The sequence below is a fragment of the Balaenoptera ricei genome, chromosome 4 (assembly GCF_028023285.1).
Source record: "Balaenoptera ricei isolate mBalRic1 chromosome 4, mBalRic1.hap2, whole genome shotgun sequence".
In the NCBI taxonomy this organism is placed as follows: domain Eukaryota; kingdom Metazoa; phylum Chordata; class Mammalia; order Artiodactyla; family Balaenopteridae; genus Balaenoptera; species Balaenoptera ricei.
The window spans coordinates 129,594,026-129,611,746 of record NC_082642.1 but is presented as its reverse complement, the minus strand read 5'-3'; the positions used below and the strand labels follow the sequence as shown (position 1 = coordinate 129,611,746).

At 36.7% G+C, this 17,721-nt stretch overlaps 1 protein-coding gene across 1 annotated transcript in view; it reads right to left on the bottom strand.

Annotated features, from left to right (window-relative positions):
• Positions 1-628: 628 nt before the first annotated feature.
• The window catches only part of ROBO1 (roundabout guidance receptor 1), a 382,889-nt gene continuing 365,796 nt past the window's right edge, over positions 629-17,721 (bottom strand). The window contains exons 27-29 of the mRNA XM_059921364.1: positions 10,605-10,913; positions 3,563-3,756; positions 629-2,317 (exon numbers count right to left, since the gene is read on the bottom strand). Coding sequence (XP_059777347.1) covers positions 2,303-2,317; positions 3,563-3,756; positions 10,605-10,913 — 518 coding nt within the window. The 3' untranslated portion in view covers positions 629-2,302. The remainder of the gene's footprint in view (positions 2,318-3,562; positions 3,757-10,604; positions 10,914-17,721) is intronic.

The window sequence follows — 17,721 nt, the reverse complement described above, 5'->3', positions numbered from 1 at the left end:
TGAACACAAAATTTAGCAATGTATAAGTCATAGGAAAAAAACTTTCACTAAATTCTATTGCTCTTGGAACTTCCAAGACACGATGCCCACTTCATTCATCCAAAGTTGAATAACTGAATATGCTAACTTTAATCTAATGAACAATAATATGTAACCTGGTATATGATAGGTATTGTATTCTTAAAATTTCACATTAATTGGTAACCAGAAAGCAGATAATTACTGATAAACCTTTTGGATTTACATAATTTTCTTGTTGACAAAACATAAGTAGTCCAAACTTTACAAATCAGATTTATCGTAGTTGAATCCTGACTATTTCAGAAATAGGTTAACTGAAATTCAGATTCATACACATAAACATTTTAGTACATTCTTAATATTGACAAGTTACTCTTTGATTAAACGACTAACTTTTAGTTTATGACTCATCTTATATCTTTAATTTCAGAAAAGTAAAATGAGAATTTTTCCTTACAAGTAAAACCTGGCTGTTCATAAAAGAGAATTTTTACGCATTTGATAATACAGTGGTGACATGTTAAGACAGCACAACTCTGTGATTAAATGGAATACATTTGATAACACAATGCAAAAAAAAAAGAAATCAACACAAGAAAGAATGATGTATTTGAGAACATTTTTAATAAATAATGTGACAAAATTACTTTTCTGATTATTGGATTTTCAGTATGCAAAATTATGGCTAAAAATAAGAGGCTTCTTACATGAACATAATGAAAACATTAATCACATGGATTGTTCCCTTAGTACTGCACACCTTTTCTATGTAAATTTCAAATTATCTAAATGAACACATTTAGTTTTTGGTGAACACCAGCTTTTTTTTCTTTTTTGTGGTTCAGTTTTGTTTGGCTTTGTTTTCCAGTGGGGTCAGGCCTGATACCTATATTTGAATAAATGTACATTTTTTTTCTTCAATAGCACCAATTATAAAGTCAATGAAATTTATATAATGACAAAAAAAGGATCATAAAAATCTACAGTCAGAGGGCATCATTTGGCAATTCAAAGCAAGTAATGCCTCTATCTGAGCTTATAAGGAAATCTTGTAAGTTTCACCATTGGCCACAACAAACTTAAACCTTTTTTTCTTTAAGTCCAGGAAAAGTAAGAACCACTGCGTACATGGCCCACAATAAAGTATGCACGTTACTTCACCATCTGTCATCATTCAAATATTCCAAATACAAACATAGAGCATTAACAAAACAGGTTAAAAACGCTTCTCAACATTTTTTTTTCAATAAGACAAAAAAGGTTAATAGTTACAATGGTTTACAAATAAAGTTTAGTGATTGTGCTTTTAAAACCAAAAAAAAAAAAAAAAAAAGATTAAAAACAGTGCATTACAAAAACAAAAATCAAACTTCCTTAAGTGGCACTTCTGAAAGTTGAACTGACACTACCAGAAGAAATTTAGGCCAGTTAAGATAGGGATGTCCTTATTCAATTGGTCATTAAAAACATCCATTTGTTTGTAATATGCATTTATAATTGCTTTTTGATTGAAAAATAGAACAAGGTTTTTGCTTGGCTGACTTATGACAATGACTAGACAACCAGAGATCCAACTGGCTTACCCCTACTTATCCAAAAGTACATTTCCAATAAGAATATACTTCAATGATTGAAATGAAGACAAAATAAAGTACCACCAGGGGTTGCAAAGAGTATATATTTACAATGTTTCTACCCCATTCAAATTGTTTGTGGTTGTTCTGCATTTGCTATGTATTTTTTTTTTTCTCCCAGCAGAGGGCGGTATGAAAGACTGATTTTAAAATCATGTTAAAATGAAGTTATGTTTTAGTTTGCATTAGCAGTTGGTTATAGAAAGATTATATCTTGAGAGCCCTTGACATGAGGTTGATTAGTCAGCTTTGAATCTTTGATCAATATTTTGCTGTAAATTGGCTTGGTATATAAGCAGTGCAATGCCACATCTCAGGGGCAAATGCAAAAGAACTGTTTTGTTCTCTCCTGCTGGCTGATGACTGAAGCAAGAAGTCAAACACTTCTCTTGCTGGAAGCAAGGTGTAATGATTTGTTCCAACAGCGAGGGGAATAGGGAGGTTCTTCGTAAGGATAGGGATCAAACAACAACAATAAAACCCCAATAAAATTTTTAAAAAAATGGTATTCCAATAAGAGGAATAAAAACGACAATTTGTACACTCTGATTGCACTGAACATTTTATCTGGCGTCATATGTCATCAGACATGAGGCATCTTGAGTGATAACTTTCACATTAGATCTCACAAGCCTCTCTGGTTGTCTTCAGCTTTCAGTTTCCTGTAAGAGATCAGTTCTTGTTAAATTTTAAAATAAATCTTAGAGTATTGTCTTATTTCACATTTATTTATATGCTTTTATTCTTATAGTTTGTGTTTCTTCATTCATTCCCTAGCTACACTAGAAATGCTCATGGCAACATATTAATTTGTCAATTTTAGCTGGTTTTGATAGCAAATCTAATAGTTCTCTAACAAGTACTAGACTGTGTTCCACAGAGTGTCTGGGTGTTGGCAGGTGTGGCACAGGGTGAGAGGAGAAGGAAGAGGACAAGTTCTTTACTCCCCCAGCCTCAACTCAACATTATAGCTCAATTTTTATTAGTTTTAAGTAGTAGGTTGTCTATGATGACTATTTTCCCCAAAAGGGCTCTTCTAAAGAAAAACAACCAAAAACCTAAAAAATAACTTTTCTAACAGCATTTGCAAAAGGAAAGCCTTCTTATTCCAAACCTCAAAATCAAAATATTGATACATTGGGCATTATAGAAAATTCAATTTGACATAATTAATTATAATTTTTCATCTTCTATTATAAAAAGTTTTAGTTTAACACTCAACTTAAACAATCTGCTTGAGATTAAATATATTTGTAAGAAGATAAATTTGTTCCCAACTTGTTTTTTTATTAAATGGAAAACACAATCTTAAAAACAGGAGATGATTTTATAATATGATGTGATTTACTGCCAACTCTATCTTAAAACACTACCCATAGATTCCAACAAAGGAGTGTATCTTTGACTCAAGAAGATTGGGAAGGTCAGTGTCAAGTATCAGGTTCCCATTTTCAAAAGACTGAAGATGAAAGATAGTTGGCCAGATCATCCTGGTTAACCCCAGTGATCACTAGGGTGGCAGATAACACAGGCAAAACACCCTCACTCACACCTGATAACTCTGTCACCTTACTGGGTTTTTATTATTTACTGTAATATTATGAATCATAACTATCTAGATCAACAGTTCTTATATCCTAACAACATTTTTGCCATATATATTTCCTATGTGAATAGCTACAGATAAATATGAACCCTAAGACCTAAAAAGAAGCTGTTATTACCATTTAAAACTTTGGAACACATTTCAAAAAAATCATTAAATTCTCAGAATTTCAGTTACTGGCATCACTGACAGGGTTTGTGATGAAATAGTAACATTTCTGTAGACTGATGGATGTTTTTAACTTTGAGACTGATATAAAAACTAGTCTAATGTTGGGAAACTTGAAAAAAATTACAGATACCTCTAATTCTTCATTATTATCTTCTCTTTCATATCCTCCAAGAACTTGCATTTCTGCAACATTTCTTCGACCTACATTTGCTTGTTCTCTTTGTCTGCTTCCTGATCCTCTTGATGACATTGAGCTTGAAGAACTAGGATCTCTGGGATTATTTGATGTCGGAAAAGTAGGTCTACAGTAAGGTAGAATATCCTCTGTGTAATGAAATATAATAAGTGCATATGAACACCACTGTACATTTCATTGTATAATGTATCACTTGTATCTATAATTCTGAATGGGGAAACATCAGTGTTTCTGAGGAATAAATGAGGACATTTTATAACAGTAATGAACAAGGCAGCAATGTCTTTTGAAAATGAAAATAACAAACTTGCTGTTTTCCTAGTAGTGGTTGGCATTTTGGTTGATTCTACTCATAAGCTCTTGTCCACCTCAAATTCACTTGAGATCAACATCCTTAAAAGAGGGAAACCAAACCTGGAGTCAGACATGGCTTCCAGTTCTATCCTTCACTATGTGATCTCCCATTATTTTAGGCTTTAGTCTCAACTTTTCTAAAAAAGTGATAATAGTATCTACACTCAGAGGAGCTGCTAGTGTTGATGTGAAAACAAGTGAGACATTGTAATATGTCCCTATGTAAATTATGAAGGAATTATAAGGCATTGAGAGAAAAAAAGCCCAGTCTTCTCGAATCACCAAAACAGAGCCAAGCCCGGATTCACTTCCTAGATGCCAACCACCATTTCAACATCATATTTAAAGTTGTGAAACCCTGACTCTCAAAAGCCTGACATCATTGCTAGCTTCAGAAAACAAGCCTGGGGCTTCCCTGGTGGCACAGTGGTTGAGAGTCTGCCTGCTAATGCAGGGGACATGGGTTCGAGCCCTGGTCTGGGAGGATCCCACATGCCGCAGAGCAACTAGGCCCGTGAGCCACAACTACTGAGCCAGCGCGTCTGGAGCCTGTGCTCCGCAACAAGAGAGGCCGCAATAGTGAGAGGCCTGTGCACCGCGATGAAGAGTGACCCCGCTTGCCACAACTAGAGAAAGCCCTCACACAGAAACGAAGACCCAACACAGCCAAAAATAAATAAATTAATTAATAAGAACAAAACAAAACAAAAAAACAAGCCACTCCTGGGGACTTCCCTGGTAGTGCAGTGGTTAAGAATCCGCCTGCCAATGCAGGGGACACGGGTTCAATCCCTCGTTTGGGAAGATCCCACATGAGGCAGAGCAACTAAGCCTGTGCGCCACAACTACTGAGCCTGTGCTCTAGAGCCCGCGAACCACAACTACTGAGCCTGAGTGCCACAACTACTGAAGCCCACACGCCTACAGTCTGTGCTCCGCAACAAGAGAAGCCACTGCAATGAGAAGCTCGTGCACCGCAACGAAGTCTAGCCCCTGCTCGCTGCAACTAGAGGGAAAGCCTGCATGCAGCAACGAAGACCCAACACAGCCAATAAATAAATAAATAAATAAATAAATATAAACAAGCCACTCCAGTTAAGTGCTGTCTCCTGAATTTCTGTCTCCATACTGCTTTAAATTTGGTGCTGCATCTATTGATGCATCTTCCGACTGCTCGCTTCTCTCCAAAGCCTATCCATTCTACCCTTTGGACACCAAACACATAAAAACAAAGCAAAACAAAACCTCTTCCTCATGCCCTTTTGTTTTCCTCCTCTAAAAGCTTCCTCTACGGCCCACATTGCCCGAATGAAATCTGATTTCCCCTGAGGTTTCCACTGAAGTTCCCTGCAGTGGAAGGAGGAAGGTTTGCCTTTAGCTCACTAACACCAGCTCTAAATCACGGCTCCTCCACAAAAATATCCTCCTCTTGTGAGGGCCAAGCAGTCGAGTTATGTAGCCTGTGTAGTCCACCTTGATGATACCTTTCTCCTGTTCTATGCATCACAAATTTAATTCCTGACGCAGACTTCTGACTCTCTGCGTTTCACAGTCCATGTGGACCACTACACCTGCACCCTAGCTTCACGGCACTTGGTCCTCTGCGACCTTCATCTTCAGTCCCTGTTTCATCCACCTTTTTCTACTGAATTTAGTTTTTGACAAACTACTTTATGACAAAATATCTCGTTTGCTAAAAACTTTCCCCTAAGTCTGTGCTCTACATAAATCAATACTTTCTCTACTGATTGCTTAGCAAAGCTTCTTGAAAAGCAATCTGGACTCAATATTGGTCGTCACAACTCCCATTCACTTTGTGTCCCACCGAAATCTACTTATGCCCACATTACTACAAGGAAACTGAGAAAATTCACTGTTGACTTTGATAATGCTAATCATGTTTCAGCCCTTACGTCTCTGGACTTCCCACTGCCCTTCATCTGAAAACCACTATCAATTTAAACATGACTACTCTCTTAGCTCCTATCCCTCCTTCCTTCCTGGCCAGTCTTCTGTGGGTTCTTCTTATGCAGATGCCCTTATGTTGATGCCCTTCCTGCAGGTTTCTACTTTTGGCCCAGTGTGTGCATGTGCACACGCGTGTGTGTGTACAGAAAAACCTTTTACTCCACTCACCCTGGGTGATTTCATCCATTCTCTCATATTGTAAACTTTTCTATAATATAGCTGCCATGAGGGCAGATATTTTTCTCTGCTGTGTGTACTGATACACTCTCAGCTTGACATATAATAGGTCTTCAATAAGTATGCTGATTGAATGAACGAGTGGCTTAACTATTTCATCATGATGAGTTATTAATTTACATTTCCTGAGCTCTGCCTGGTTGAACACTTCCTTCTTGAGGGTCCCTCAAACTCCACATGTTGAACACTGACTTCACCATGTCCACTTCTCTGAGATTTCTTCCCGCTCTGTATTCCCTAATATAGCTAATGATGACATCACTCATCATTAAGATACCTAAGACAGAAAACTGGAATTATTTCAGGATCTTCCCTCCCTTCCAACAAACCTCCCCAGAACCCTTAAAATGTATCTTTTCCACACATTCAACTATATAACATGTAAGGATGATTTTAACTCTAAAAAGTTTCTTGAATTTTCCCACTCACGCATCCCTGCTCCCACAGCTTGGTTTATATTCTCTACATCTCTTCTGGGGGTTGAAGATACCTTCTAACAGGTCTCTGCTTCTTGAGTTACTTCCCTCTAAACTGGCTTAACTCAGCCACCTTCCTTTTATAGTAACTACAGGCTCTCTCTGATTTAAGCTTACGTTTACCGCAAGAGCTTCATTTTTACCACTTTACCACATTTAATGTCTAGTAATACTGAATTTCTTATAGCCTCCTCAATGTACCTCAACTTTTCATGCTGACTTTCTCTGCCAGAACAATCTATCCACTCTTCTTACTTAAGCTAAATTCCACCCATCCTGAACACTCAGCTTATGGGTCATTTCCACCAGGAAAGATCAAGAAGTCTTTCTTTATATTCCATCTCCCACAAGACTGGGCTAATTTTCTCTCTCTGGACTCTCAAGTATCATAGCACCATAAACATTAACTGGGCATATACCCTGAGAAACCCATAATTCAAAAAGAGTCATGTACCACAATGTTCATTGCAGCTCTATTTACAATAGCCAGGACATGGAAGCACCTAAGTGTCCATCGACAGATGACTGGATAAAGAAGATCTGGCACATATATACAATGGAATATTACTCAGCCATAAAAAGAAATGAAACTGAGTTATTTGTAGTGAGGTGGATGGACCTAGATACTGTCATACAGAGTGAAGTAAGTCAGAAAGAGAAAAACAAACACTGTATGCTAACACATATATATAGAATCTAAAAAAAAACAAAATGGTTTTGAAGAACCTGGGGCAGGACAGGAATAAAGACGCAGATGCAGAGAATGGACTTGAGGACACAGGGAGGGGGAAGGGTAAGCTGGGATGAAGTGAGAGAGTGGCATGGACATATGTACACTACCAAATGTAAAATAGATAGCTAGTGGGAAGCAGCCACATAACACAGGGAGATCAGCTCGGTGCTTTATGTCCACCTAGAGGGGTGGGATAGGGAGGGTGGGAGGGAGATGCAAGAGGGAGGGGATATGGGGATATATGTATACGTATAGCTGATTCACTTTGTTATACAGCAGAAACTAACACAACATTGAAAAGCAATTATACTCCAATAAAGATGTTAAAAAAAGAATATGAGTGTACCTGTGAATCTACAGATACCTGTCTCCCTCTCTGACTATAAGCTCCTTGAGGTCAAGGTTCATGTTTCCACATAAATCTCAGAACTAGTACAATGCTTAATAACACAGTAGATGTTTGATATATGTAGAAATAAATTGAACTAACTGAGGTAAATGTCTGCAAAAAGATCAGACCTTGAAATCTAGAAGACCACTCTCCTTAATTAAAAATAACCATTTGTTACACATGTAAATCAGGGAGCCTCTTTTATTATAAATAGTGTAAATTGAATTATGAAGGTTAAAATTATAGCAATGCACAGAAATGATAATTAAAAGACACATAATTTCATCTCTTTGTTCTAATTCTGCATACACCAAGATCTTTCTGAGTTGTAAAATTTTCTCCTGAAGAATTGAGCTTACTTTGGAGGAAGGTTGCCTGTGAGCAGCAAATTGGTCTGCACTTTCAGGCCAGACATAAATTTCATAATTTATGAATCACTACTTGGAGTATAATCACACAAAGTTAAAAGTTCAGATCACCTTTGGCTTAACTGATAAAAGTAAGCAAAGTTTTTCAAACTTCAGATTGTGGTGATGTCACCACGTACTCTGCGGTCACATAGGAATGCACAGCGTTACCGTCACTTCACTGCTGAGTCCATGCCTGGATGAGGGATTCAGGCTTCTGTCACAGAACAAAGTGAAACTGTCTTCCATATTGAAAGGAAGTTGCTAATGACCAGATGCCCGTAGTAAATAGAACAACAGATTGATGTCTAATCTTACCAAAATACAGCTTTGAAAATACAGTTGTAGTTAAAGTGCACTTACAGCCTTCTAAGATTCATTTCCCCATCATTCTTTCCTGATTCCTTCATCAATCACCTTCCTTTTCTTGAATCTCTTCTGCCTAAATAGTTTCTTCTCCTTATTCTATAATAATGTTCAAATACCCTATCCTAAAACATTTTCACAGATTCTGCCTTCCTGTCAAACCCTACCTCGACCTCTCTTCTCCTTCCCAACCTTCTACAAAAAGCCCATACTCTTCACCCCCCTTCCACAACTTCCATTCACTTTCCAGCCCCCTACAGGCAGGATTCTATTCTGACTACTCCACTAAAAACAGTTCTTTTAAATACCACCCACAAAAAACATTTTGTAAAATCTATGTGTCCTCCACCCATTCTCTCACCCCTCACCCCCATTCACACCCACCTTTCACTTCTGTGGCGTTTTATATTCCTTCCTATCTTAAAATTTCTATCTCCATTCTTCCTAGGATACTATTCTTTCTAGCTTGGATAGCTTGATTATTTTATATCACTGGGTGGATTCACCTCAGTTTCTATATAGAATGTCCCTCTGCCAAACATGTATGTATGTATGTATTTTTATTGAAGTGTAGTTGATTTATAACATTATATTAGTTTCAGGTGTACAACGGAGTGATTCTATATTTTTATAGATTAGGCTCTATTTAAAGTAATGGCTATATTCTCTGTGCTATACAATATATTCTTGTAGCTTATTTATTTTATACATAGTAGACTGTACCTCTTAATTCCCCATCCCTATCCCGCCCCTCCCCCTTTCCCTCTCCCCATGGGTAACCTTTAAATACAATCATCTCTGACTGTGGTGTGTTGGAGAGATCTCACATGTTCTCATAGGAGCTTACTGTACACGTCTCCTCCCAACTCGACATACACTGATTTCATATTAGTAGCTTGAAACTAGCCATTTTGGGAGTAAGTACACAACAGAAGTAAGCAAATGGCTACAAACTGGAGGTTTGTTTTGTTTTCTTTCCAGAGAACTGATTGTTAAACATTACCTACTGTATCACTGCGGATAATTTAGCTTTTGTAATTCAAACAATTTTCACCTTTGTGTTGCTGGTTCTAAAATCCACTCTCTACCTACAACCTTTCTCCTGATCTTTAAACTTAGTTCTCTAAGTTCTTATTGATTTTCTTCATATCTGTGTTCTTGTCAGTACCTTAATCCATTCATAACTGAAGTTATTTTCCACAAGACTTTTATCCTTTTCCCCATTCTTCTTTACATTGGTTAATACAATTATGTTCCACTAGTCATAGAGAGCCATCTAGTTAACATTTGAGTAACTTTTCTTTTACTCCATTAGTTCATTTTACTTTTTTACATTCAATTAGTCACCAAGTCCTATAAGGTCTATCTCTGAAATGCCTATGTAGCTTGTTTCTCCTTTTAATTTGCATAACTGTTTTAATTCGGTGCTTTCATATTTTATACCTAGATTATTTTGCAACGTTCTGATACTTTCAGCTACCCAGTTCCCGACTCTTCCTTCACTGTAGAGTGCTGTCAGTTATTTTTTTAAAACACAAATCTGATTATGTAATTTCTCGATCAGATTTTTGGCTGGCTCATCACTGCCTATATCATAAATCCCAGACTCTTCAGAATAGTATTCTCTGCCTTCCCAGTCAGGCTAAACCACCTTTCTAGTTTTATCTTTTACCATTTGTCCCTGGCCCCAAGTATCTAATTCTCCAGCCAAACTGTAAATAAGTATTCACCAAACATTCATTTTCCCACTTTCATATTTTTTCACCACTTATTTCCTTTGCCAGATATCCCCTTCTCCCTGTCTAACTTGTAGAAATCATGCTTTCCTTTAAAATTCAATTGAATTGGCACCTCTCCAAGGAAGACTTGCATATGTCATGTATTAGAATTAACTGTATTCAAATTATCTGGGAGCATGCCTGTCTCCTCCAACACAGAGCAAATTTCTAAATCTCACCCTTTGCACAGGATCCTAAAGAACCTAGCAGAGTACCATGCAAACATGTTCAATCTATATTTATTGGCTGCTTGACTAAATCAGTACCTTGGATGAGATGAGTCTTTGCTGGTGGAAGGTCTCGTTTTGCTGCCTTGTTTCCTCGTCCTTTCCCATCATTTTGCTGTTCCTGTGCTTCTCTGGGGTCACCTGGATTTGGTCGCATTTCAGCAACTTGTCTTCCATCCAATACTTCTCTCCCCTTGTAACTGCCTCCTTTTCTCTCTGATGATCTGTCTGTTCTTGCTTCTATGGAAGGGAGTTTTGGCACCATTACAGGTCGTACCTCCAGCTGTGCCTTGGATTGGGCAGTGGGTGACTTTATAGCAGGAGGTGGCACAGGAGGAGGTGGAAGATCTAAAAAGAAATATTTAAAATATTGTAAAAGTTTGCCATTTATAAAATTGTCAACATTAGCATTGCCATTAGAGTCACATTCAACTGTGAGATAATATGAACTGGAACAACTTAATGAACTGGAACAACTGAAGGCAACCAAGGAATAAGATTGACCAACAATTTTAATGTACTCTCATTTTTATCTAGCACAGGAATATTGAATCATAGAGCTGGGACTATGATTATCTGGTCTTGGGTTGGCTAACATGGGTATATATGCCATAACTTTCTCTACTGCGACCACGGCAGATTTTCCTAATTGATTTCAGCATAATGTTGCTGATCCCAGATGGATACCCTTACGCTTGAGGCAATCACTTCAAATTGACTGAGGCTGGCACTTGAGTTGAGACCTATTTGCCATCCCTAATCCACCCTGCATCCTTTCTCATTTTGTAGATAGGGAAACTCAAACACATAGATCTTAAGTTATTTCCCAATCTTAAAAGTAAATATGATCAGAACCAGGACTAATACCCTCAAATTCTTAACTTTTGGTTCAGTGTTGTTTATACTACTATTTCATTCTATCACATGTTCACAATCTACCATTCATTGATGGGATCTCTCCACTTTGTATATGCAGCCACAGATTTTAAACTAGATGATCACTAGTATAAATATAAATTAATTTAATCTATATCTATAATTATATATTAATATATTATGTATAATTGGATATTATATATAATTCAATTTCTATTATAGACATACTTAAAGATAAAAGTAGGCATAAAATTTGATATCTAGAAAATTCATTTCTTTTAAGTGGTGTTATTTTTTTAAAATGACTCCTATGTATATACTCCAGGGAAAAGAAATAAATAACCTAGTAATAGCTGGAAAGTTAGTAGAAGAATATGAATAGATTCTAGTTGTAGGCTGTTCTGGCTGTAGTCTGGAGGATGGATTAAAAGGAAAGTCTTGAATCCAGGAGGCCAAGAAGTCAGTTTAATAACTCAGTAAGTAATGATAAGAGATAGAATTGTATTGGTGACTGTTCAGATGGAGAGTAGATATGTTTCAGAAAGTAAAAGGAAGAAAAATCAGTATTATTTAATGATCAATGGAATACAGTAGGGGAAGACTATCCATTAGATAACTTTTAGGATTTTTGCCATAGTTGACCAGATGAATGAGAGAAACATCTCTGAAGATGAGGAATATAGGGATGAGGAAGAGATGGTTTGCAAAGGAAGACCGTGAGTTCCATTCTAGAAAAGTAGATAGGAGGAGCTTTTGAAGTATCCAGATAGAGATGTCCAGCAGGTTGTTGTACATAAAATCTGAATTTCAAGGGAGGTCAAAACCAGAGATATAGAGATTTGGGAATTATCAGTGTAGTTTTTTTAGTCATGACTTTAGAAATGGTAATGTTTCCATATTTGTAGAGAAATGTCTATGTGATAGAATAAGTCAACTAAAACATGTACAGAACATGTATTAAATGCTTAGTTATTACAAACTTAACATTAAGATTTTCCACAAAAAATATACACTCACATGGTAAAAATTCAAAAGTACATAAAGACTAGGAAATACAATCCTTTATACCTCCCCACCTTCATTTCAAATCCTCAGTATTGGTGCAGAGGTAATCAGTTTGAATAGGTTTCTATAGATCATTCCAGAAATTATTTATGCATCTAAAGCAGGGCTGCCAAGTTGCAGAACTCCAGGGAACACCATTCACATTAGGAACTATGTAAAATGGCCGCATCTGGGATTGTGTAGAGTGGCTGTCTGCCCATCAGAATGTGACAGTCTTTCTTTCTTAGTAACATAAAAGGGATTGCACTTTTTTTCACCTGTGTAGTTGTATACATTTTCATATGTGTACATATAGTTACCTCTTTTTATGAAAAGTTTGTATAATGTTCTGTTTTATGAATATATCATTATTCATATCAATCCCTACAGAGGAATATTTAGGTTATTTCCAGATATTTTACTATTATTAGCAATGGTCTACTGACTATCATTTACATATACCAGCATAATAAACTCTTGAATATTAAAATTGTGCCTTGAAAATTCTTAATATAATAGCAAATTAAGGGTTCTAGGAAGCATCAGTTTTAATCTAGTATTTCTCATTCTTGTATTTTTTTAAAAAAATAATTAATCCTTTTGTTCCTTAAGTAGATATGAATTTTTTAAAAACTAATTTTCTTTTGACCTTATGTGCTATATAACTAAGGCATTAGAATTTGTTGTATTGGTTTTTGAAAGTAGAAAGCTTGAGGTACCATCTTACTACCAGCTGTTTTACTTAGGACTCCATTATTAAAAGTGGTCAGACTGTAACTTGCATTTTGTTGTTGTTAGTTCTCACAGCTCACCACGTTCTCCTTTTCATGTAAACAGCCTCAATCCTTTTTATCTAAAAGGGTGGCCAAAGTACAGCCCATAGCATTAATTTTCCCAAGAATCTGGGAAAATCAAAAGATTTTTTTGTCCTACAACATAAATTGCCATCGTCACTAGTGTTGATTTTCCTCCTTTACTACTTTAACGAATTTTTTTAAAACAACACTTTTAAAAAAGTACTATCATGATATTCTCCCTCATCTGCTGCTTGTTTATTAAAAATAACCAAAGAGTTAGAAGACAGATTGTAGTGAGTGGCTCAAAGCCAAGAGACCCAAGGCTGAGCTGTTCTAAGTTCAGACTGAGCCTGGGACTGACAATGGGAGGAGGAGAAAAGCCTAATTCAGAACATACCTGGAAGCAGAGCGAATGAGTGACTGCAGGCTCATTTCTGCACTATCTGCTTGTTACAAACTCAAACTGATTGCAAACACAGCTTATCAGGAAGCTGATGACTGCCACTATCATCAAATCATAAAATGTTTGGGCTTATTGGATCGCAAAGCTGATGATTACCACTATCATAAGATCCTACAAAGCCTTGGGAATCTATAACTCTCAAGACAAAATCTATTACTGGATGCTCTATATAGGTATATAGATATACCTGTATCTATAATACAGGTAGAAAAAGAGAAGAGAATCCAATGATAATTTTAAGAGTTCTAACTTCCTGCATATAATTGCCACTGTAGATAAGTGACAGAGGGGAATGCTGGTGGGCGTAATTTCTTAATATAAACAGATTACCAAATAAATTCTTTTTTAGGTATTGTAAAATCCCTGAGTCAAATCAGGGATTATCATAGTATAAACAATTCTATATTTCATTAAGTGATAAATAGTACTTTCATCCAATTCATACCCCTAATAGCTAAAATTGGGTTTAACAAATGGGATTATGGAACTCATATATATGTATAGGCTCTTTCTTTATACAATCATATAAACACCATTCTTTATACAAGACTGTCTAAATACCAATATAATGCATGTAAAGTAATACATAAGAACATACACATGGAGACAATTCTGCCGGCATTAACTCACTATGGAGATCCAGCACTCTATTTACTTAACTACTTAAATTCCCAGACCTTGTAATTAATGATATATCAAGTCAAAACAGCATCATTCCAAAGAGGGTGGTGAATTTATAATTTATGAAAAGTAGAGCTGGAGAAATAATGTAGATTTGGTTTTTAAATCAAGTATGTAAATGCTTCAGAAGGGGTTGAAAAGTGGTGGAAAGAATCAATTAGAAGGTCCTAGAAATGCACTTATGCTTGGCTTTAAGTCGATAAAAGTCTGACTGATAAATATTCATATATTTTAATCCTACCCTTCATCTGGGTTAAACTTGGGAGCGGCAAATATGAAATAAATAAAGAGTTGGATCCTGCCTGTCAGTGTGTCAATAGCATGCAGTCTTCTGCTTTGCAATGAGGACTCCCTGGGTGTTTATGAGACCCAGCATTTACCTGCAAACAAGGTATGGCCACAGTGCCATGGATTAGGGGCTTGTGGGCTGTTATGGGCTGAATTGTGTCCCCTCCGAAATTCATATGTTGAAGTCCTCATCCCCAGTGCCTCAGAATGTGACTTGTATTTGATGACAGGGTCTTTAAAGAGGTAATTAAATTAAAATGAGGTCCTTAGCGTAGGCCCTAATCTAACCTGACTGGTGCCCTTATAAGAAGAGGGTACATACATTCACTGAGGGAAGACCAAGTGAAGACACAGGGAGAAGGCGGTCATCTACAAGCCAAGAAGAGAGGCTTCAGAAGAAACCAACCCTGCCTACACCGTGATCTTGCACTTTTAGCCTCCAGAACTGTGAGGAAATAAATTTCTGTTGTTTAAGTCGCCTAGTTTCTGGTATTTTGTTAGGACAGCCCTAGAAAACTAATCAGAGCTGACTGGCAACGATCATCACAAATTACTCTTTATCAGTTCAGACACAGCCACTCTTTATCTCTCCTTATAGAGTTTACAAAAATTTTGCAAAGGAAACTGATAATTTGAACAAAATTTACAAAGATGCTGCATACTCAAGACTGACATACCATATACTGAAAATAGCTCACATAAGAAGTCTATTGACAATAATCAAACTCATCCATCATAGTTGATGTATTTTAATCATAAAAAGCAAAAATGAAAAAACCCTCCAGGCCTTACTAATATATTTAATTCTCATTTTCACAATTGGCAGCTCTTTACATTCTTTCTTTCCCTTTCCTCTCTCTCTTTCTTTTAATAACTGTACAAATTGTATCTGCAATTGAGTTTCTTCATGAATGGACTGTAAATATTTTTTTCAAAAAATGAGAAAATGATTTCTGATAAAATGATGTTTGTTTCCATGCTATAATCACTACTATCAAGAGTATGTGCATTTCTTTTATTTGGTGCATTAAGAAGTATCTGCACTTAAATGATTTTTGTTCATCAATATGCATTATGGAAATGTATAAAATAACACAGAGCTTTGTTATTTTTTTCGTTACCGAATCAGAAAGCATCCAGAATTAAATTCAAGACTTGTTAGTACAGTAAACATAACTAAAAGACAGTTGGTTATCAAAATGCTAAAAGGAAGGTAAAGCTAGTATTTAAAAAACAGCTTTAGTTGTATCTCAATTTTGTCTATTTTTGTGACTTAGAGAAAATAATTACTGGCTTCTACAATGTGGTATATATTATGACTACTCTGCATAATCACTTGTGAAATGAACATTTAGAAATTTAAATACTATTTCTTATTAACTTTTTCGCTTTCAAATATTTTAACATATTTCTTTGGTATTTCTGAAATTAACTTAAAAAAAAACTTGGTTGCTTCATCATTCAATTTAATAGCTGTTATTCAGGGATTAGTTAGAAGTTATATTTAATTATTAAACACACTGAAATAAGTACTACAGAACGTGGGGCAATAAATATAGATCACAATTTTCAAGCACAGTGTAATTTGTAACTGCAACACTATGCCCTTTAACTGGCATGTTTACATTATTTAAAGCATTTTTTTTTTATTGGAGTATAATTGCTTCACAATACCGTGTTAGTTTTAAAGCATTTTTAAAAGCATCACTCAATGCCAGAAGCCCCTTGAAACAAGTATAAATAAGAGGTAGAAAGAGCTACACAAACCTTTAGGCCAGAATTTTTCCCTGATGTATTCAACCTAGATGTATTTACATCAAGGTTTGATGTTTGACCAGTTTTCTGTTAGGAGCACTCTCTTCTAGATAATAAGAACCGATAGAAGGGGCTTCCCTGGTGGCGCAGTGGTTGAGAATCTGCCTGCCATGCATGGGACGCGGGTTCGAGCCCTGGTCTGGGAAGATCCCACATGCCGCGGAGCAACTAGGCCCGTGAGCCACAATTACTGAGCCCGCGCGTCTGGAGCCTGTGCTCTGCAACAAGAGAGGCCGCGATAGTGAGAGGCCTGCGCACCGCGATGAAGAGTGGCCCCCACTTGCTGCAACTAGAGAAAGCACTCGCCAAGAAACGAAGACCCAACACAGCCATAAATAAATATAAATAAATAAATAAATAAATAAATAAATAAAACTGATAGAAGAGCTATAAAACTTGTAAAATGCCATTATAGGGATCCCATAAATGTAAAACTGCCAATAGAGTTTGGGGATTTACACCTAGTGTTTGTCCCTTCACCGAGGGAAACATGCACAAAGCCACTATAATAACCCTTCAAAACCAGATACTATTCTGACAGCTCAGTTTCGCTGACAGAAGAGTCCTGGGCAGGATCCAGGAGGCCCAGGTGCGCTGTGTCATGCCAGTATTTAATGTAGTCTAATATCAGATAGATGCTAGTGAGAGAAAATACTCCGAATAAAGTACAGATAATAGCATGGACAGCCACTCATTGCAAAATTACTTGTGCTCATCATGCTGTGAGCTTTGTATTAAATTTTTTCTATCAAGTGGCAGGAACCAGAGAAGTGCCTCAGAAAACCTTCCTTGTAACCTTGGATAAGGATCTATAACATTAGTCTTTCATATGGTAATGGAAAATGATGCCCTTTGTGAAACATTGCTGACTGGTAATGAAGGTTCTATCAGGTTGTGGTTGAGAGGACCAGGGGGTGGGTAACAGCGCCTGTGACAATCTTCTCCCCCCAACCCTTTAGCAGATTCAGCAAACTTGACAAGATGGGTGAGTCTGAGAGAATTTATCTTACATGAATTTCCAACCAAGCCCTTGGGGTTGTTTTATAAAACGAGAAGGTGGCAGTTTAATAAATGTCGGGCCACCTGAGGCACTTTCATTAAAGGCTTTCTCTAGACAACATCACAATGTTTGCGGTATTCTCCTGTGCTCCCTGGAGAATACAAGCCTTACTTCTTCAGCGAGAGTGGATAC